At 48.4% G+C, this 21,078-nt stretch overlaps 1 protein-coding gene across 1 annotated transcript in view; it reads left to right on the top strand.

Moving 5' to 3' along the window:
* ARL3 (ADP ribosylation factor like GTPase 3) overlaps window positions 1–12,726 on the top strand; it is a 30,333-nt gene extending 17,607 nt beyond the window's left edge. Inside the window, exons 4-6 of the mRNA XM_065923229.1 lie at window positions 1,406–1,456; window positions 3,055–3,240; window positions 12,448–12,726. Coding sequence (XP_065779301.1) covers window positions 1,406–1,456; window positions 3,055–3,240; window positions 12,448–12,495 — 285 coding nt within the window. The 3' untranslated portion in view covers window positions 12,496–12,726. The remainder of the gene's footprint in view (window positions 1–1,405; window positions 1,457–3,054; window positions 3,241–12,447) is intronic.
* The last annotated feature ends 8,352 nt before the right edge of the window (window positions 12,727–21,078 follow it).

Raw genomic sequence — 21,078 nt, 5'->3', positions numbered from 1 at the left:
TGGGACACAGAATAAATAGCTGAGTGTTTAAGAACAACTGAGGGGACTTCCCTGGTGATCCAGTGGCAAAGACTCCATGCTCCCAATGCAAGGGGCCCTGGGTTTCATCCCTGGTCAGGGAGCTAGATCCCACATGCCGCAACTAAGAATTTGCATGCCTCAACTAAAGGTTGCACATGCTGCAAGTCAAAATTCCACAACTAAAATGTGGCACACCCAAATAAATAATTCTTTTAAAAACTGGGTACTTTACTGTCATGTATGCCTGAGTTTGAATCTCCTTTTTGTCAAGTACTAGACGTGACTTGGGCCAAGTTACTTAACTTCTTTCGGCTTATGTTTATTTATGTATAAAATGGGATAAAAATGAAATCTAGATGGAGAAGGAAATGGCAACCCACTCCAGTATTCTTGCCTGGAAAATCCCACGGACAGAGGAGCGTGGTGGGCCACAGTCCATGGGGTTGCAAAAGAGTCGGACACAACTTAGCAACTGAGCATACATGCGTGGATGTGTACAAGTTTTGAAGAATTCTGTGGTTATTTCTTAACAGTGTCACATGCTCATTAAAATAATTAAATATAGGGACGCCTCATCAGTGATATATTTTCCCAAGGTGTAAATGTCCTCTGTTAACCTGTTTCTGCCTACAGAGTCAACTAATTTCACTAAGGCGAAGCTCCTTGGAAAAACTTAATTTATAGTCCCTGTTTGATTCTGTGAACAACTTTGACTAGCAAATAAATCCTTTGCTTGCTTTTTGAAAAAAAAAAAAAATGAAATCTAGAGACTTCCCTGGTTGGCTGAGTGATTAAGACGCCACGCTTTACAAAAAAAAAAAAGACTCCACGCTCCCAATGCAGGGACCTCAGGTTCATTTCCCTAGTCAAGGAACTAGATCCCAAATGCTGCAACTAAGAGTTTGCATGTTGCAACTAAAGATCCCACATTTCACAATACACATAGACCTGGCATAGACAAATAAAAATAGATATTTAAAAAAATGAAATCTATCTCATGGAGTGATAATGAGGATTAATAGAGTAAATCTAGGATAAAGAATGCTTAGTGAATTCCCATTAAATGTAGCTATTTTTATCCTGCTTGGCTCACCTTGCTTCTTACTTTGGAGCTTTGCCGGAGGTACCTTCTGGGCGTCTTAATTAATTAATTAATCAGTTTATTTTGTGTCCATTGTTGACACGAGTGACCAGCTCAGTTTCTGTATGCTGTGCTAACACGAACTTTGCCGATGAGGAATCATCTGCTCCCTCGCTAGAAACTGCCCTGTCTTTTTCCATATCTGCTCATTGAAGTAACCTTCTTTCACTTTACAGATATATGTACTGCCCTGTCTTTTTCCATATCTGCTCATTGAAATAACCTTCTTCTTTCACTTTACAGATATATGTAATTGACAGCGCAGACAGAAAAAGATTTGAAGAGACAGGTCAGGTAAATAATTGTTCTGTTGAGATATTTCCCAAACAATTGGGTATTCATTAATCCACTTTGTAAATGTATAAGAGTGAGGAAAAGTATTTTTTGTTTAACCTCTGCAGTTTAAACAAGACAGTCATTCTGGCAAGCAGGCAAAATACCACTTGCCTAAAAAGAAATTAGTTGAGAATTCTTTAAACAATTTTTCGTTTAAAGGCTTTTAGTTTTAATCAAATTAAATAAACAAGATATAAGCAAATGGAACTTACCACCATGCCCAAAAGCTCTCCAGGTTTCTTCCCAGGCCACAGAGAAGTGAACCCAAAGGACAGTTCACCTACCATTTCTATGTGCATTTTTTTCAATACCAACTTAATTGATCTGAGGGTAACTTGGACAAATTAGAAGGTATGGGAAGAAATGTGCAAGCCAAGACTAAGCTGCTCTTCTTTTCAAGCCAAGAGATAGGTATACTTTGAATATTGCTTCCAGTGCAGGGTGCATGTCAGCGTGATTACATGATACAATTAGCAAATGCAATTTTACATAGAGACGCAGCGAATATAGACCATTTTACCCAGGCTTAGTACACTGATAATAAGTGAGCAGTAACATGGATATCTTTGGGGAAGTGTGCTTATATTTTTACATTTTAGAACAGCCCTTGGCCAGTGACCTAAACTACCACACGTGGCCTTCCAAAGGTAGAAGTCCCCACGTTTATGTTCCTTTTCCCTGGAAGTTAGTTTGAGAACTCGCCTGGAGACAGCGCCTCTCCTTTCCATACCTTGATGGTTTCTGGACCATCACTCATGTGAACCGGCGCTACACGTGAACTTGGGGCTGAAAGGTGTCAGACAGGGATCTGCCTGTCAAACCATCTAGTTCTCTCTGACAGCTCCAGTGTTTTAAGTGGCTAAAATGTGGGTCGAGGGGAGAAGGGGTGGGTCCTGGCTTTTAGTTAAGGGTATACCTTCTCCCGGACTTGCTGCAGACAGAATTAACATATAGTTTAGATCCCAAACAATCACCTAAAACTCAGAGACCTTGTCAGATAGACTAATGCAGTTACTTTAGGATGTGGGTTTAAGGAAGTGTAATGCACACGCATGCATGTTTTGGAGATAGAGATTGATGAGTCAGAATTATAGTCTCTAAAGCAACTGTCATTTTTATTCAAGTTTTTAAAAATATATATGTATCTGTACATATACATACATATATACATATGTATATGTGTGTATATATATGCATTGAAAGTTATTTGCATATAATAACCTTAGGTAAGTTTTAAATGTCTAACCACAACTTTTGTTCTCCCTTGAGTTTCTCTAAGTATGATTTATGAATCCCCCTATAACAGAACTACCTTATTAGTAGGAGCATATGCAGATTCCTGGGCCCTAGCTTAGACTTTCCAAAGTCAACATCTTTGGGGTAGGCCCGGGAATCTGCCAGGGGATTCTTCCACTCGCTCAAGTTTGAGAACCACTGCCCTTGAAAGTTGCTAGTTGATCAGCTTAACTTTTATTTAGTTTCAATTAGAAGTGCATGGTTAAATATCATAGATTTCGTCCCTCCCCCCTTCCCCATCTATTCCCCTAATGATCCAGGAACTAGCTGAATTACTGGAGGAAGAAAAGCTAAGTTGTGTGCCCGTGCTCATCTTTGCTAATAAGCAGGATCTGCTGACAGCAGCCCCTGCCTCTGAAATTGCAGAAGGGCTGAACCTGCACACCGTCCGCGACCGGTTCTGGCAGATCCAGTCTTGCTCCGCTCTCACGGGAGAAGGCGTTCAGGTGAGGTTACCGGAGGGCTCGGTCACCTGGCAACCAAGGTAGCCTGTCTCATTGGTTGCACGGATCTAGATAGAAAAAGATATGAAACAAATAGCCTTTGATGGGCAGATGAACCACTCCAGGATGTGGAGGGCCTGGAGGCGTCTGATTCTTTCCTCTTTAGCAACCAATCTGATATCGTTAACTGGTCCAGGAAAGCCAGAGATAAACGACCCCACACAAGCAACAGGCTGCCCCACTGGGGAGGAGGTCAGAACAGAAGATTTCAAAAATGCTTTCCCAACTCTAGGATTCTCTGATGACTGGGTTGAGGGTTTTGTGTTGCATCTGGTATTATGGATGCTAATACCAGTGCCCTGTTACCTTGCACCCTCAAGGTAACAGAGCCATCAACCACACACTAGTTATCCTAGAAGTGTTTTGTTTTTTTCTGTTGGGTATCTCCACTGCCGTCAGGGTTGGTGTCTATTTCCTGCTGCTTTGGGTTGGTGTCCCACAGGGAGGCTTCTGCCGCCTAAAAGCCTTACGCTTTACTCCAAGAACTGTGTACCAGAAGAGCAGGCTCCCCTTCATTTGATATTAATTTGGGACAGAACACGATGGTAACCCAGACACCAGAGAGGCAGTATCCTCAAAGAATGATCAACAGTTGCAGCTCCAGTGCTTCCTACCAAGCAACCTCAAACCAGTCAGCCCTTTAGGACCGCTTCTTGATTCTGAAGCCCCCAGCATGCCGCATAAGCCTCATTTTCAACATCTGGTATACCTGCCAGGGTGGTGACCCAGTACCGTGAGAACGGGACAGTACCGCTCCAGGGTGCTGTGAGGGAGCACCAGCGTCTAGAGAGATGGTGTCTCCCCTCATCGCCATAGGGCATGTGTCTCTGGTGGTGTGGCCAGTTTGCTTTACTATGATCTTGGTTTGGTTCTCCATCGTTGTCCGGCAGCCTCTTTCCATTTGCCTCTGAACACTCTTCTTCCCTTTCCCTGCAGATATTTGACAAATTTGATCGCTTTTATCTCCAGCAAATAATCCCTTCCTAGAGTTATCTCACTTGTTCCATCTGTGCGCTGCCTGTTTTTTCCCTCTGTGTTAGACAAACTGCCAGGGCCCCTTCAGTGCTTTGCCGCTGGATCTGAGGGTAGACCAGTTAGCGCAAGACAGGTGCCCCCCTGCTCCAAACCCTTCCATACCTGCTCTCAGAAGCTCTTGGGGGTGTGTGTGTGTGTGTGTGTGTGTGTGTGTGTGTGTGTGTGTGTGTGTGTGTGTGTGTGTGTGTGATGTAGCCAGAAACTCTTGGGGTGTGTGTGTGTGTGTGTGTGTGTGTGTGTGTGTGTGTGTGTGTGTGATGTAGCCAGAAACTCTTGGGGTGTGTGTGTGTGTGTGTGTGTGTGTGTGATGTAGCCAGAAGCTCTTGGGGTGTGTGTGTGTGTGTGTGTGTGTGTGTGTGTGATGTAGCCAGAAGCTCTTGGGGTGTGTGTGTGTGTGTGTGTGTGTGTGATGTAGCCAGAAACTCTTGGGGGGTGTGTGTGTGTGTGTGTGTGTGTGTGATGTAGCCAGAAGCTCTTGGGGGTGTGTGTGTGTGTGTGTGTGTGTGTGTGTGTGTGTGTGTGTGATATAGCCAGAAGCTCTTGGGGTGTGTGTGTGTGTGTGTGTGTGATGTAGCCAGAAGCTCTTGGGGGGTGTGTGTGTGTGATGTAGCCAGAGGTTGTTTCAGCTATGTCCCCAATGGGGGTGTGTGTGTGTGTGTGTGTGTGTGTGTGTGATGTAGCCAGAAGCTCTTGGGGGTGTGTGTGTGTGTGTGTGTGTGTGTGTGTGTGTGTGTGATGTAGCCAGAAGCTCTTGGGTGTGTGTGGGTGGGTGTGTGTGTGATGTAGCCAGAAGCTCTTGGGGGGGTGTGTGTGTGTGTGATGTAGCCAGAGGTTGTTTCAGCTATGTCCCCAATGGTGTGTGTGTGTGTGTGTGTGTGTGTGTGTGTGTGTGTGTGATGTAGCCAGAGGTTGTTTCAGCTATGTCCCCAAGAGGAAAGCAGGAGCTCTGTGAGTCTCTGTGAGGTTTAGGTATGGGGAAGGGGCAGGTTTAAGTCTCATCTATTTCCTTTCTTCTTTACTAGATTGTGGTTATAAAGCAATATATTCTTGAGAATTCCCTGGCTGTCCAGTGGTTAGGACTCCATATGGGGGCCCAGGTTTGATCCCTGATCAGGGAACTAAGATCCCACAAGCCCCACAGTGTGTTCAAAAATAAATAAGTAAAGCAAGATATTCTCATTGTTAATTATATCAAAGTACTACATAAAATTAAGAACTAAAAAGTTCTTTCATCTCCTCTGATCCCACTCAGCAATGAGACTATCATTAATAATTTTATTCTTCTCAGGTCTCCTCTATAAAATTACAGTCACATATATGTTTGCATGTATCTATCAGGTTTTGAATTAACTGGGTATTTTTCAGCTTAATTTACAAGTTGGTCCAACAAGTCTTACAACCCAGGATATTTTTCAATAGGTAAATTCTGATCATTTTATTTAGCTTTTCACTTTTAAACAAAAATCAAGTTTTACCTAAAGTATTTCTCTCAATTGTGCATAAGATGGCACTCATGGGGCCTAGGGTTATCTTGGTGAGGGTAAGGCCCAGGAAAAGAAACAGCTTTCTTGTGTTTGTACAGACCACTTCAGCAAGAGGACTATGCCTCTCTGAAATTGTTTAGAGCCCAAATACAGAAAGTAGAGGATCTTGCGTCTGGGGACTCTAAAGGTGGAGCTTAAGAAAAGAAATACCTTTTGGAAGCATACTCCTAAGAAAGTGGGAATTGACAGCTCTGTGATCTTTTTTCACTTGACCAGAGTGTCAAAAGGAAGAAAAACCAAAGCTGGAATTAGCAGTGAGGCTCTTGTTTCCTCAGCCAGCCTTAGGGATATGAAAAGGAGGAACTAGGGTCCCCTCGAATCAGTCTTTAGAGGAGCAGCATTCAGGCCAAGGGTGCTTCCTCAGAGGAGGTGGGGGGCCGTGGTGGTTGTTATCCTTCCAGCCTCCACCCCTCCCACCCTGGCTAGGCAGAGATGAGAATGGACTCCCTGCTCCCAGCTGTCGAACTGCCATAGAAATGGAGTTCCCTTTAAGCCACAGGATCTTCAGCCTGGGAAAGAGGCATGAGCTACCGGATAGAGGGTGGGGGCAGGCAGGAATCAAGTCAGACAGTCCTGTATGGTTTGATTTTATTAGAAAGTTCTTCCCAGATCAGGGACCTTCAGCAACTAGGTTCACAGGAAGTGAGAGATCATGAGAGATCCAGCAAAGAACCATGAGCAAGAAAAATAATGATCTGATATGGAGGAGAAATAGTTTGAAGGTCACTTAATTAGTTTAGTAGATAGTACCATGGTGTATAGAATTGGGTAGTTAAGACTGGGATTTCAAGGTTAATGAGATTAGATTATGGTTAATAGAATGATATAAATTTAGAGAATTTAACCATTATTTGAAATGGGTTATTTAATAAAAATGTTAATTAAGAAGGGAATCTGCTGTCTATTGTCCTTTAATGGCAACCTTTGGGGACTGGAGAAAGGTCGTGGAGTTTTCTGTGGAAACAACATTCATTGTGAGGCACTGACTGACCACGTCCCTATTAGGTAATACCTTTGACCTAAGCTCTTGCCCACTCAGCCAATTTCTTGTTTTTCACTTGCAAAAGAGTTAGGTAGAATTCTTTTCCCTGCATTGCTTAGTTCAAGAGCAGGCCTTTTAATGACTCCTACTAATTAAGGCTTTAAGTATTCCTAAAAATGAAAGATTTTACTTTCAGACAGAGATTCTGTGAAAAAGTTACTTAAAATTCCTTGACTTCCTATCTCATCTTCCCATTCCACCCTGCCACCCATGGTCCCCCTGAAAGCTGGTCAGCGATGGGCAGAGCTGCCAAAATGCTAAGTCGTGACGGGAGGTCAAGCAACTGGTACCACAACCCTAATGACCCTGAAAGAAAATGTACAGAAGAAAAAAACACCTGGAATTTCTGTTACTGTTCCAGACATATGTGTATGCCTGATCAAATGCATTTGCGAAACCTGTCCTCTGCTGCTAAATAACCCTCAAGTGGGTGAGTCAGGGGAACAGATCTGCTAGGTAAGGAGACACTCGGGCAGGGAGCTCACTTCTCCTTAGCCGAGCAGCTTAAACACATGATTCGAGATTGTGGAAGTTAGTGATTCCTGAGATGGATTTCCGGTTCTTGTTCTACCTGATGGCAAATATGTGCATTCGTTATAAGGAGGACAGGCAGTCCCTGGCTCTGGATGTGGAAACTGGCTTTTGCGGACTTCTAGAGAGTTGGGAACTGGTCTTTGTTTGCCTGACTGATGGTGATGAGGAGGCAGCCATCACGTAATTAAAGCAGGTTTTCAGGGGAAGCTGTCGAGAGCAGAGGCAGGTAAGGGGCACTAAAAGCTGAAGGAGAGCATCAGTCTTGGAAACTCTGCCAGGGAGAGCCCTGTAGTCCAGAGGAGTGGTCAGACAGACCCAGTTATGTCAAGCAGATGAAGGCAGGGCGAAGAGAAACTGAACTGTGTCCAGGAGGGAAAAGCCACGGCCCGCTCCGGCAGACCCCCTTGCAAACATGGGGCAGCCTCTGTCTGCATCCAGGGCTGCCAGGGCTTCTCGTAAACAACACCTAACCCTGGGACTCTTCCCTGCTTTTCCCTGGGTGTCTGGAAAATAGTGAACAAAGGATTTGGCTGAGAGCCAGAGAAAGGTGTAGAGAAATCAGTCCCTCTTCCACCTGCAGACCTGAATGTGAATCCCAAACCACACCTCTCCCTGGCAGTGGTAGTTTCAGGTGTTTGAAGACATTGCCTCCCCAGAACATTGTGTTGTGTGTGTGTGTGTGTGTGTAATTAAAATTATACTGCTTTAGAATTTCCTTTCAAAGCAGAGATCAGCAGTTTCAACCTGGGCTCTAACCTTAGTCATAACAGAGATCTGCCTACACCAGTAGCTTCAAGCTAGCAGAAGGTCCTCCTGGGTATCACTCTCCATGCCCCCACCTCACGTCCATACCTTCTTTTCACATCGCTCCCACATGCCCTGTCTTCCTTCTCTGAGCAGGAGGTGTAATCTGGCTCACAGAGCTCTCACCTTCACAGAAAGGGCCTCTGGCCATCTGAGTCCTGACGTGTGAGCTGTCCTTCAGAGTGCCTGGCAGATGAACTCTAAACATTCACTAGCCCAGGTTCTTGTTTTTGTTTCTTTTTCCTTGATCCGAGGGAACCTTTTCCTTAATATGCCAACAGAATTTCAGTATTTTTTTTTAAAATAACATTTACAACTTCTTTCTGGGCCTGGTTCAGTTATTTTTGACTCCCAGGGTGAATGGAACTGCTTATCTGCAAGTCAGACCTCAGGTTTATTTTTAAATTTTCAACCCTCTCTGTAGACTAGGAAGGCAAGCTTGGGCCATGCAATTTTGCTACCTCTCTGGGGCAGTGCCTTTTGTCACCAGAAAAAGTATTAATAGCAAGCAATATTTTATGTATGCTGCCTCCAGCTGCTCCTTGACCCTGGGGGCCCAGTGGCACAAAGGAATAGGCTGCATTGCTCAGCACGGGCCTGAGCAATTACTGATGTGACGGTGTAGTCCTCGTGGCGTTAAACAACCAGACCCACCCGACCATGGCTGCCACTGCTTCCTTCCTACCACTGATCAGTGACGGATGCATTGCAGAGAGATCAGAGTATGAGGGGTGCACTGTGCCCATAGAAAGGGCATCATGCCTTTAATCCCAAAATGGAGAGATCTGTGATCAAGTAGATTTTCACCCATGTGGTGAGGGGCCACCTTCCATTTTTCCCAGTGGTTAGTAGGGAATAATCCCATGACATGGTAGAAGTTATTTCCTCTGCAAGAGGCCAGACAAAGCTCAGTATTTGAGGTTCAGTGTCTCTCCTTAGTCTCTAGTATTGAATTGAAGCCAATCAATTCAAATTCAGTTTCAGCAAGGTTGGTCGGAGGGGAGGTGCAGTGGAGGCAAAAAGGGAGGACTATACCATGAGATGGTCAGCCCTGTGAGGGAGATCCAGTTTGCAGAAATTTGGTCAAACCAGTTGACAGTAAAGGTTCAACCCTTAAAGCTACGAGTTCATTTCCTTCTTTGGAAGCAGAGCAATAACCTGCTTCAGGTAAACGATCACCTTTTTCTCAGTCATCTGTTTAAAAGAAAATCAAAGCCTTGCTAAATTAAGGCCAGAGTGATGTGGCTGCTGATTTAAGGTTCCTCCTTTTGCAATGATGTTGTCTCTAAAGAGAGAGATTCCGCTGGAGATGGCAGGCTTGCAGAGAGTTAATATGCTGGGATCATGCCGCGAGATAAAAATGTAGGAGTCCACAAGTATCAGTACGTGGCAGCCTAGGAATCTTGAGAGGTGAGTGGCCAGCCTCTGGCACCTTCAGAGCTGCAGCAGAGCCATGCCGGGTGCTTGTCTGGGGCTGTTCCATCTCATACCCCTGTGTTCAGCTGAAAGTCATAAGAAAAAAAACTGCAGTTGCTCCCTCTGCCAACTTGAGGGTAAGCACAGCTTCTCCCTAAGCCTGAGACAGAGCTCCTCCCCCGGCACTTGCCCACAGTCATTGAGAAATGGTCAGTGGTGCGCTAGCGCGGGCACTGGAACTAAATTACCTGGGTTCACAGCCCGCCTTTGCCACGCATTCTTCTGTGCCCCCATTTCCTCATCCCTAAGTACCTACTTCACAGGGTTGTTACGGGGATTAAAAGATATCAATTAAGTGTCTGCTGCTGGGTTGGGAAGATCCCCTGGAGGAGGACCATGGCAACCCATTCCAGTATTCTTGGAGAATACTGGAGAAGTCTGGAGAATCCCATGGACAGAGGAGCCTGGCAGGCTATGGTCCATAGAGTTGCAAAGAGTCAGACACGACTGAAGTAACTTAGCAGGCAAGCATGCCAGCCATTATGTGAAGTTCTGTAAACACCACCCCAAGCCAGTCTGGCATGGACCCTCCCCTCGGGAGTCTTTCCTTGCCAGTGGGCACCTTAGAGGTAACATCCTTGTTGACTGTTGCCTCCCTGACACCTCCCAGCTGCAGTTCAGGTTCTCCTCTGGGCAGTAACAGGAAAGACACAAACCCCCAGCCTCCAAACACTTTAGACGGGGCAGCCTTCCCGAGCCAGAGCAGAGTTAAGTCTCCCCAGCTTCCCACACTCCAGGTTGCAGGCAGCAGCTATGGAACCCCCTGGGGCCTGCAGGTCAGCTGGTGGGGCCCGACCTCTGAGCGCCCTCTGCTGGCAGGACTGGGGCTCTCACACATCTGGAAGACACTGCCCCTCAGCAGGGCTCCCCATTTAAATCCCCTCGGCCTCCATAACAGATACCCAGTAGAAAGCTGCCCCTCACCCTCCACATTCTGCCTTGGGTTCCTGCAGCTGAGTAAATATTTTTCCTATCTCTTTGAGTGCATTCATGTTGAGTTACATACAATAAAAGAAGCCCAGCCCCCTCTATAATCAGCCATAAAACAAGAGGGAAGACAGTATTCAGTGGGAACACTGCTCTCGATTTCTCTAAGAAGATGATTTGATAAAATAGTGCAACTCTCTATAGAGCAGGAAATATTGAGGTACGCACCTTTGATGGTGTTTGTGCGGGTTCCTAAAGATGGAAAGTGCCACGTAAGTGCTGAGCTATTCACCTTCGAAGGCAAAGAGAAGATGGTTATCTTATTCATCCCTCTTTTATTTGTAAAATCTCTTTTGTCTCCTGGCAGGTGATCTTTTTTTTTTTTTTCCTGGAAACCAATTAGCTCCTAAAATTAAACATCCTTCTCTTTAAATTAATCCTTTTCATAAAACTGGTCTTAAAATTGGCCTCAGCTTTTCAGAGTAAGCAGCTAACCCAGTTGTAATCGGAGTCCACCTTCTCTCACCTCGCCATCCCCCTGCAAACCCCGGTCCCTGCCGCTGCCAGGTGCTGTCCACCTCTGTGTGGTTTTGTGCATGGCCAGCCTCCTCTAAGGTCTGCTCTGGGACAGCCATCAGATATTCTGCTTCTCCCAACCAAGTGCTCTGATGGCAACTGGCGGAGTTTTAATCACTGTAAATTCAGGTTATGGTCAGATTAGCCAGGAGATAGGATGCCTGCTGGTTGTTTTGCCGTGATGTATTGTTTATGGGATTAATGCTCCGAATGGCCAAGGGTGTCAGCTGATATTTATTACTTTAAGCTGTCTCAGCTGTTCAGGTTCAGCTCCCTGGTCACAGGAAATGCAGGGCTCTGAATGTCATGTATGCCCTGAGATGTCTGTGTGTGACAGAAGCAGGGGAAAAAGAGGGGGGTGCCTTGCAGGAGCCTCCTTTGATTTTGTGTTGGGCTTCTGAGAATTCCACACAACTCGGGGGGTCACAGAGACTCTGGGGAAAAGCGTTCAGGGATGGCTTCTAAGGGGGTTGAAAAAGAGGTCATCTCTGGTGGGCCTGGCATCCACAAGATACGCCACCTACCAGGTGGCTGTACTTAGACATTGTGTGGATTTTACCTCTGTCCTCCTCCAGCCTTCTAAGAGAGGACACGTTCAAGGTTACTGTGCCTTTAAGGGAACCTTCTCCCCAGTCCCTCTGCTTGGTACTGCTTAAAGCTGCAAGAACCAGGCCAGGCCCCTTTAAACCTTCCCTGGTGCTGCACAGAGAGAAATGAATACACATTGCCCCAGTGTGTGTCTAGTAACGCGCACTGCAGTTGGTTTGTTTTTCCAAAAAGAAATTTAATTTAGCCTAAGTGTACACTGTCACACTGTAAACACACCGGGGCACCAGAAGGGTGGCTTATTATTGAATTTAATGCCCTAGCAAAGGTCAGCTTTTAGAAAAAGCCAAAAATGGCTGGAATCTGTCCTGATAGCTCCTCAATCAGGCCTGGGATCCAGGCAGATGTGTTTATTTTTTCAGAGGGAGTTCCTGAGGACCCATCTCAAGTTCAGGCTCTTGACACTCCCCCTCCCGTTTCCCTTCAAGCTCTCAGAGGCCTCCCCACTCCCCCCTAGGAGGTCACTGTCCGTGGTCACCAGGTGGGCCCCCGGGGCAGGCAAGCACCCTTGAGCCCACGGTTGTGGAGGGCGGACCCCGGCGAGGGCTGGAGTGTGCAGTGCCTTTTTTACAACTAACACTGCCTCTCTACCCATTTCCCTCAAAGGACGGCATGAACTGGGTCTGCAAACATGTCAACCCAAAGAAGAAATAAAATCTCGACGAATGGAGATGTGGGAGCTGCGGGAGCTGAATTCTGTCCTGAAAAACACTAATTTGCTGCTTTCTGACCAAATGTTTTTCCATCTGTGTACAGCTACAGCTGTATGAAGAGAAGGAGCAACACCATTTAAAAAGAATCCCCGTTCCAGCCGTAGATTTAACTGATCTCTGAGGTTCAGTATCATTTTTCAAATAAAGGAATTATATTATTTCCTCTGCATAATTGAAATAGTATTAAATGTCTCAAAGCACATGATTAGAAAATGAGATCCTTTAAATGAGCAAGAGATTGCATTGCAGTTTAGACAATTCCAGTGGGCTTTTTTTTTCTTTCAAAAAAAACGGTGGGGGAGAGAGGAAGAGGAGCAGCAGCTTAGGCTGTGGTCACTTATTTCCTGACCTGTCCGTCCTTTCCCCTGTGGTTTTGAAGCCAAGATAGTGTTTGCTCTTACTGGTCAATGATTTCAACCATCACCCATTACCAGGGCTGCAGCCTGTCTGGGTGGGAAGCTGCAGGGGCCAGGGAGAGGAGGGGGAGGTGAGGAACAGCCGATGATTAAACCATCTTGTCAGGCAGGTAAGAGACTATATAATCCTCACCCTTTGGAAAGGGGGAAAAAAGCCTTTCTTGCAGACAAGTCACCACAGAAACATACCCCGTCCCCAACCCCCCAGCCAGCCACACAGGGAAGCAAATTCTCACCACTTTTAACTGTAATGACATCTGGAATGTAAGGAGAGGTGGGAGGTTTAATTCCAGAAAAATTACAAGGTCTTTAAAAAGCCCTCACATGGAGGGCTCAGGCTAGCGTAAACAGGCTTTCTCCAGTTCAATGGAGCAGTAAGCAGCCGACTCCGAGATTAGCTGCCTTCTCCACGGCCGTCCCATAGAAGGGATTTCTAAAGCTCAAAGAATTCTATGTTTAAATGATCACAATAGGCCGCTGCTATCAGATTTTAAAAATAAATGCAGCTTTACCATGAACCTGCTCCACTGAGAAAAGCCAGGCAGATCGATCTTCAGAAGAGATCAATTTTTACAGTGCTGGCAAACTTGGTGGTGTGGGCTGCTCACGGGTGGAGAGCGCTTGCTGCCGGGAGGAGCTTGGTTGGGTAGGGTTGGGGGGGCTTGCCCAGAGAAGCCAGAGTCACCCCAGGTTCTGGTCCCCTCAGCCTCTCTCCAGCAAAATGTGTCCTCTGTTGATTGATCGGGGAGGAATGGCAGGAGCTTTCTCCTGCCCTGTGTTGCAAAAAGAACTTGTTTCTTTGAGCCGTAAGAAGTCCCCAGCTTCAGACAAGGGAAGGTGAGCCAACCTTCAGACAAGGGAAGGTGGCTTCCCAAACAGCTCTGTTCTGGTGCCTGGCCTCCAGGGTTTTCAGAGAATGAAGAAGAGACCATCCAGTGGCTGATGGGTCCCAGGGCCAGCTGCTTTTCACATCCTGGGAGGCAGCCCTTCCCAAACGCACCAAGGCATGTGAGCAGGGTTTGCTCCGGCCTCTGGCCCTCAGTTCCCAGCCTTTCTGGACCAAGTTGTGCCCATGAGGCTGAGGCATGGCCCGCTTCAATGGCAGTCTGGGGTGAAAGTCATTAACAAGGCCAGACATGAAAAGGTGCCCTGGGGTAGCTGTGGACAGACCTGTGAGGACTTGCAAAACAAAAAGTGAGGGTTTTTAAACCACTGAGCTTGCTGCTCCCTGCAGCCTCCTTAGGCTTGTCTGTCTTACCCAGATGCCTTTGAAAGGAGGCAAAACAGAATTACAAGGGACCAGAAATCCCCCTTCTATCTGGCTGCAAATATGGCTCTAGCACGTGAAAATGTTTCTTCCCTCTGAATAGTGCAGCACGGATGTTATCTGAGGGGCAAAATGCCTGCTTTGAGGTCTGCGATTTGCGAACACAGCGATGTAGAACTTGGACTCTAGCAGTGGATGGTCTGTGAAATATTTTTGTCCTTTTACCACCAACTTAGGGAACTGTTTGAAAGGGGCCCCCGCCCAGGGCCTCGGCCAGCAGGCAGAAGCCACTTGCCTTGTCTGATAACAGCCTCTGTGAACGTTCAGCTTTCCTTTTCAGCTAAAGACACAGAGACATTGTGGATGTCACAGGCTTTCATCTTCCCTCTGAGTCCTCCAAACCCTCCCGGGGCTCACAGGGTAGATGAGAGGAGCCTGAAAATCGCAGAGTTTGAAAGCAGGCATTTGTAAAAACAAAATGCTTCTAAAGTCCCCTTTCCTCTCTCCCTCCCCCCCACCCCCGCCCCTGGCCCCCCACCGTGAAGGACAGAATTGTAAGCTAGAAGGGGGATGCTGGGTCTTTCCACTCCCAGGGAGTCTCAGTGGTGAGTGGCTCTGGGCACGACTGCATCTGAATGTGCAGAGGGAGGGGAGAGGGGTGGAGGCCAGAGGGCAGGCCAGGCCTGGGACAGGGGCCCCAGGATGTGTGCTCAGACCAGCTGTGGGAAAAACTCCTTCCCCTCCCCTCCTCCCAACCTCCTCCGTGCGGCTCCTTCTGGCTGGCTTCCCCGAGCCCAGGGCAGCACACCCTTTCCCCTTCACTCTCCCTTGGTTACTATGGAAACAAGGGTGTCATTGATGTGGGCTGAGCTGGGGAACATGTCGGCGCACAGCTGAAAGTCAGCGATTATGCTGGCGGGTAGAGATGTGCCAGGGTTAAGGTCCGCAGCTCCCAAACTGCGGGAAGGACGCGGTCCTGCCCCCTCCCTCCCTCCCGCTCACTTCTCTCTCTCCTGGCTTTTAACAAATTTCTTTTATTCCCCTCTGGGCTAAAGCCGTGGCTATTTTTGCGCCACTCTGGGCCCCACCCTCGCTGTCGGCCGCTCCTTATCCGGCCTGGCCCCGGGGGTGACACCATGTCACCCTCGCCAGGACTCGTCCCTTGATTCCCGTCAGAGTTTGCTTTGATTTCTCTTTCCTTCTCAGGGGCCAGTTCTTACTTCCTTTTATTTTTAGCTCTGCACTCCATGTGGTTTCAGGGTTCAGTCTGCTCCATCGAAAAGTTCTTTTTTTTTTTTTTTTAGTCTCTTTTGAAAATGATAATCAAAGGAAGGGACGTGGTATTTGGTCATGTGGAAAATTCAATGTATAATTTAGACGTCTGTCAAAAATCCGACAAATAAAATTTAGCTGAAACGAAGGCAGCCTGGAAAGCGTCGTGTCCTTTGCTAGAAGGGGAGAGGGCTGCAGTGAGCTCATCCTTTCAGAGGCCAGCATCTCTCAAGGTGCTTTCTACAGGAGGGGGTGACATGAACGCCACCACCACCAATAAACATAACCTTTTATTAAGCCCTTCTCACATAGCAGACCCTTCATGACATCATAGGGCAGCATTAGTCCCACTTTACAGCTAAGGAAAATGAGGCGCTGGCCTGGGTTAAAGCATTTGCCCAAGATCACAGAGTCATTAGTGCCAGTGGGCCGGGAACCCAGGTCTGAAGGCAGCGGCAAGCTGCCACCACCCCACCCCTCCAGGACAAAGACAATAATGGCTCATTGTCTCAGCCCCCAGCCTTCCAAGTCCACACCAGGGATTTTCTCTGATCAGTGCTGCTGGCCGGGGGGTGGGTGGGGGGGGGGTCCCCTGTCCCAACTGTTGTCCTCTGTCCCCATGGCAGCACAATCAGATTTTTTTGGTACCATCCTTTGCATAGACAAAAAAGGGGAGAAATTAGAAAAAATGGGGCTGCAAGGATACTGGCAATTACCTAATACTATTTCCTTTTAGACAGGGTTCAGAGAGGGGAGTAGACTTGCCCAAAGTCACACAGTAGGAGGCAGAGTGGGCTCCGGTCCAGAGCTCTGCCCTCTGGAGAAGAGCTTGTCTTCCCCTCCGGCAGCCTCATTTCAGCAGCCTAGAGACATACCAGCCTGGCTGGTCCCAAGGGCTGGCCTTTAAAGGCAAGCTGTTGGCAGAATAGAGGGGAGCTGGAGGCAGGAAGAGAGAGAAAGTCTAGTGTTGCCAGATAACTGGCAGGACACTCAGTTAAACTTGAATTGCAAATAAACAAAGAATCATTTTGAATATAAGTACATCCCATGCACAATTTGAGACATAATACTCATAAAAAAAGTTGTTTACCTGAAATTCACATTTAATTGGCCATCCCAGTTTTGATTGTGTTGTTTTGCTAAATCTGACAATTCTACCCAAAATGCCCTGCTCAATACAGTGACAGTGAGATACAATTAAACTGTGTTCCCTGGACTCAGACCCAAAAGTCTATCCTTGCCCATCCATAAGCCAGCTCTGTGATCTCAGGCAAGTTGCTTCCTTTCTTGGAGTCCTGCCTCTTCATCTGTGAAATGGGACAAAACTGGTAGAGAGATTGAAAAGAGATATAATGGCAATAGATGTAGATAGAAGGCAATAGCTAGCACATAGTAGGAACACTGTACCTCAGTTTCTTCCTGTAAAATGAGGTAATCACCTACCTTGTTGAGTCTCCAAGAAACTACATGAAGTTATGAATGTCTGGTGCAGAGTAGGTACTAAATCATGGGTAGCTATTATAATAACAGGCAAAAATTCTGGAGTCTAGGCCTTCCCAGGCCTCCAAGAACCTCTGCCCTCCACACTGTCCCCCGAATGTTGCGAGGGCCAGCAGCCTTCCCAGAGGTGCTGGCAGCCCCCTCCTCTCTCCAGGGGGCTCCCTGGGCCACCCTAGCCCCACCTCCTGCAATTAGATTTCTAAGTGGGAACAGGCTCTTGTCAGTGGCTCCTGATTGGCTCCGGGCAAAAACACAGTTTAGCGCTCAGTCAAGCTGCATTTCAGGGCCTCTGTCTCTCTCTCCCCCCCCCACCTCCCCCTTAATTGCAATCTGTTCAGTAATTTCCTTTTCCAACCCTGCAGAACACAGAGAAGCTGCAGCATGGGAGTCGGGCAGGGAGGGGGGGAAGAGAGCTCCTGTTCCCTGCAGTAAACCTGCTGGTCCAGCACTGTGTCCTGTGTTTTGTGTGTGTGTGTGTGTGTGTGTGTGTGTGTGTATCCGGAACCAGACAGACACGAGCATGTGGTAATAAGCCAACAACCAGGCCCCTGTAGGGTCAGACCCGGGCATCCACTTGTACCAGGCAGTTGGCCGTTATCATTCATTTAATCCTTGCAACAACATTAATAACTGTAGGTGTTATCACTCAGTTTGAGGATAGGGCTCACAGAATTGGATTTACTTGCTCAAGATCACACCAGGAGAATGGGGCAGGGTCATGATTTTCACCTGGGCTTGTTTGCTGGGCCCCAAGCCTGTCTCTTGAAACCTTTTCCCCTTTTGGCTTCTGAACTCAGAAAAGGAGCTGAGGGCTCCTGCACAAAGGAGCAGGGAGAGGTTTCTTTTCCCAGAGTGAATAGCAGTGTCCCAGGGACAAAAAGCCTTCAGTAAAGAAATGAAATATTAATGACAGAAAGACAGAGAGCAAGCTGAGTCAAGGAGGGACAAGGCTTGCAGAACTCAGGTGGATTCCTGAAGCTGAGAGCTGCAAGGGTTGAGGGCAGAACCACCATTTAGATCAGCAAATGACTCCTCCTGTTAGTCATTCACTGATTGGATCCTTCTGTAACCCCACAGGGTAACCATTCCTACCCTTCTTTTCCAGTTGAGGAAACCAAGCCTCTCTCTCAGAACTTAAGTCACTGGCCTAGAATCACACAACTAGGAAATGGTTTAGCTGGGGTTCCCTTTAATTAGAAAGACCATTTTTCCCCAGGGTGCCTTCTTGACTAAACACGGAGCTGGGAACAGTGGGGAGCAGGGCTCCAGGAAACCAGGCCGAGGCCTACCTCTCTTTCTCTACTTTGCCACCCACCCCTTTAAGATCCACAGGAAATTTCACAGAGCCCAGAGGTGGCTGCTGCTCTGGAGGCCACCAGCAGAGGGGGCAGGTGGTGGCCAGGCCCCGCCCTGACAACAAAGGAAAAAGGCTGGGGAGGCTGTGACCCTTTGGACCTCCATTCTCCCCCAGGGCTCTGCAGCCCCCACCCAGTGCCCTGGCCCCAAAGGAGGAGAGACAGGCTGCAGCAAAGTGGTAGAAGTCCCTGGAGCCCACTTAGATCACTGGAGGGCAAGAGAAAGGGCCGACTGCAGAGTCACACACAGACACTGCCTGCCCCTGTCTTTGCCTTGTTAACAGAATGGGAATGCAAGTTCCTGAGACTGGACAAGGCTGGCACGCAGCCTCCGCACACCCATATAGGAACGGATGCCCCCCCTGACCCCACCAGGGTGCAAGTCTTGGCACTGGCTGAGGGCCCCTCAGCTGGGGCCAGTCATACTTATTACATCAGCCAGACATCTCCCTGGGCCAGGCTCTCAACAGTCACATCACCAATGCAGTCCCCAGCCTCTCCTGGACGACCTGCTCTGGTGAAGCGGAGCCCACCAGCCTGCGCTGCTGCCGAGAAGGCAGAAGCCTGTGCCATCGCACCATCACTCCCAAGCCCCTCTGATTCTGTCTGGGGCCACAGAGCAAGCCTGGTCTGGGCTTTCAAATATGAACGAGGCTTCCCCGGAGCCTCCAGATGACAGGGTCGAAGCAGTTTTCCTGCCTGGATGCTACAGATGGCATTGGGAGAGAAACAGATAAGGAGCTTGTGTTTTCAAGCAGCAGCCCATCCTGGGGCCAGAGGATGCCATACAATCCAACCATCCCCTCAACTTCCCCAGCTCTGGTAGGGGTGCAGCCTGGATTTCCTCCTGACTCACCTCCCAGGCCCCCTTCCCTCCCTGAGACCCTCAGATCTGGAGAGCAGCAGGTTGGGAGGAAGGAAAAGAGGGAGGACGGGGCAATTCAGGGGCTGGGATGCTGATCCAGGCAGGGGGAGGTGTCTGCACAGCTGCAAGCAGCCCCCCTACCCCCAGCCTGTGAATGGGCACATCACCCCCTCCCGCCCGCCTGCCACCGCTCCTGAAACAGTTGGTCCTAATGAGCGCAAAGCAGGCAGGGCAGCTGTGTGCATTATCCATATGCATGGGGAGGTGTATATTTATCCTCACGTCCCACCCCACCCCGCAGCTGCTGCCAACCCCGATGCCAGGAGGGTGAGTGGGCACGAGCGCTCAGGCTGCTCCGGGCCCTGGGCCTCCTCTCCTGCCAGCCCCCCCTCCCCAGCCCACGCCCACAGCCTTCACTTGACCCATTTTGGAGGCAGAAGTTTGTGTGTGTGCTTGAGAGAGAGAGAAAGCAAGAGCGTGCACACATCATTTCCCCAGTTGGTGCTTTTGATTTCCTCTGAAGTATCTTGATTGCGGACGTACAATGGCATCTTGCTGCCAGCGCTCCCTCAGCAGCTTCTGGCTCTGCGCCGCCGCCTCCTCCTCCCTAGGGCCGGGGTTTTCTGCTGACTCTGGGGCCCACGACTGGCTGGCAGGGATGCAGCAGGCCTGACCCCGGCTTCCATCTCTCGGCCTGAGCAGCTGGACCCAGAGGTTCAGCCACGGTCCTTCCTGCTCTTCAGGATGGGGCAACCTGCACCCTGACCACCACCCCCCAACCTCCTTGCTCCTTTGGACCTCCCACTGCCTCCTAGTTGGTCTCCTTGCCCCCACTGCCTGGCCGCTCACCCCTTACTGCTCAGAAGAGCCATTGTTCTAACACTCAGTTCCTCTGTTCAGATGCCTGTGGAGGCCCCACTGCTCTGGGACACGCAAGGTCAAGCTTTATCCTATCGTTCGAGGCCCCTCTAGTCTGACCTCAAATCTTTTTTTATCGACCTGTCAATCACACACACCCTGAGCTCCAGATGAGCAATCCCTGCTGCCCCTGACAGGGATTCATCTCCCCACCTGTGTTCATAGAGACCTCCTCTCGTGGATGTCTGTCTTCTCTTCTGTTTTGCTCACCCCTCCTTTAGGGCACAATTCAAGTCCCACCTCCCCAGGACGAAGGCCTGACAGCCTCTAGCCCACAGGGCTCCCTTGGGAAACATTCAGAGCCCCGACGGCCCAGGCATTCAATGTTCATTCATTAATCCATCATTCATTCATTCAGCAGATATCTTTTGAGTGGAGGCAGAGCACCTACAGAGCTTCATGTCCTGGCCCCCTCCTAAACCCCCGGTCACCGCCCCTGTTCACTCATGCCTTCCTGACCTCATCACTCCCTGCTCTGCCCCTCACCCATCTTTCCAGTCACTCGCTCCTTGCTCTTTGTGAAACAAGCATCTTCTTTAGCTTTAGCCTTTGTGGTTGTTCCCTCCACCTGGGACTCTTTTGCTCCAAATATCCCCAGATCTTGCCTCCTCATATTCTTAAGATCTCCACTCAATGTCACCTTCTCAGCAAAACCTTCCCCAACCACCTACATATATAAGAATTGCCATACCTCCTTACTCCTACTGACAAGCCCTGTCCCTGCTTTACTTCCCTTCTTGGTACTTATCATCAACTCACAATTGTTGATTTCTTTTTAAAAAATATTTATTAATTCATTTGGCTGCCGGGGGTCTTAGTTGAGGCACATGGGATCTTTAGTTGTGGCATGCGAACAGTTAGTTGCAGCATGCAGGCTAGTTCCCCAACCAGGGATTGAAGCCAGACCCCCTGCTCTGGGAGCATAGAGTCT

This window comes from Muntiacus reevesi, chromosome 2, assembly GCF_963930625.1.
Source record: "Muntiacus reevesi chromosome 2, mMunRee1.1, whole genome shotgun sequence".
Taxonomy (NCBI): domain Eukaryota; kingdom Metazoa; phylum Chordata; class Mammalia; order Artiodactyla; family Cervidae; genus Muntiacus; species Muntiacus reevesi.
Note: the sequence above shows the minus strand (reverse complement) of the source record. Positions and strands in the feature narration are given on the sequence as shown.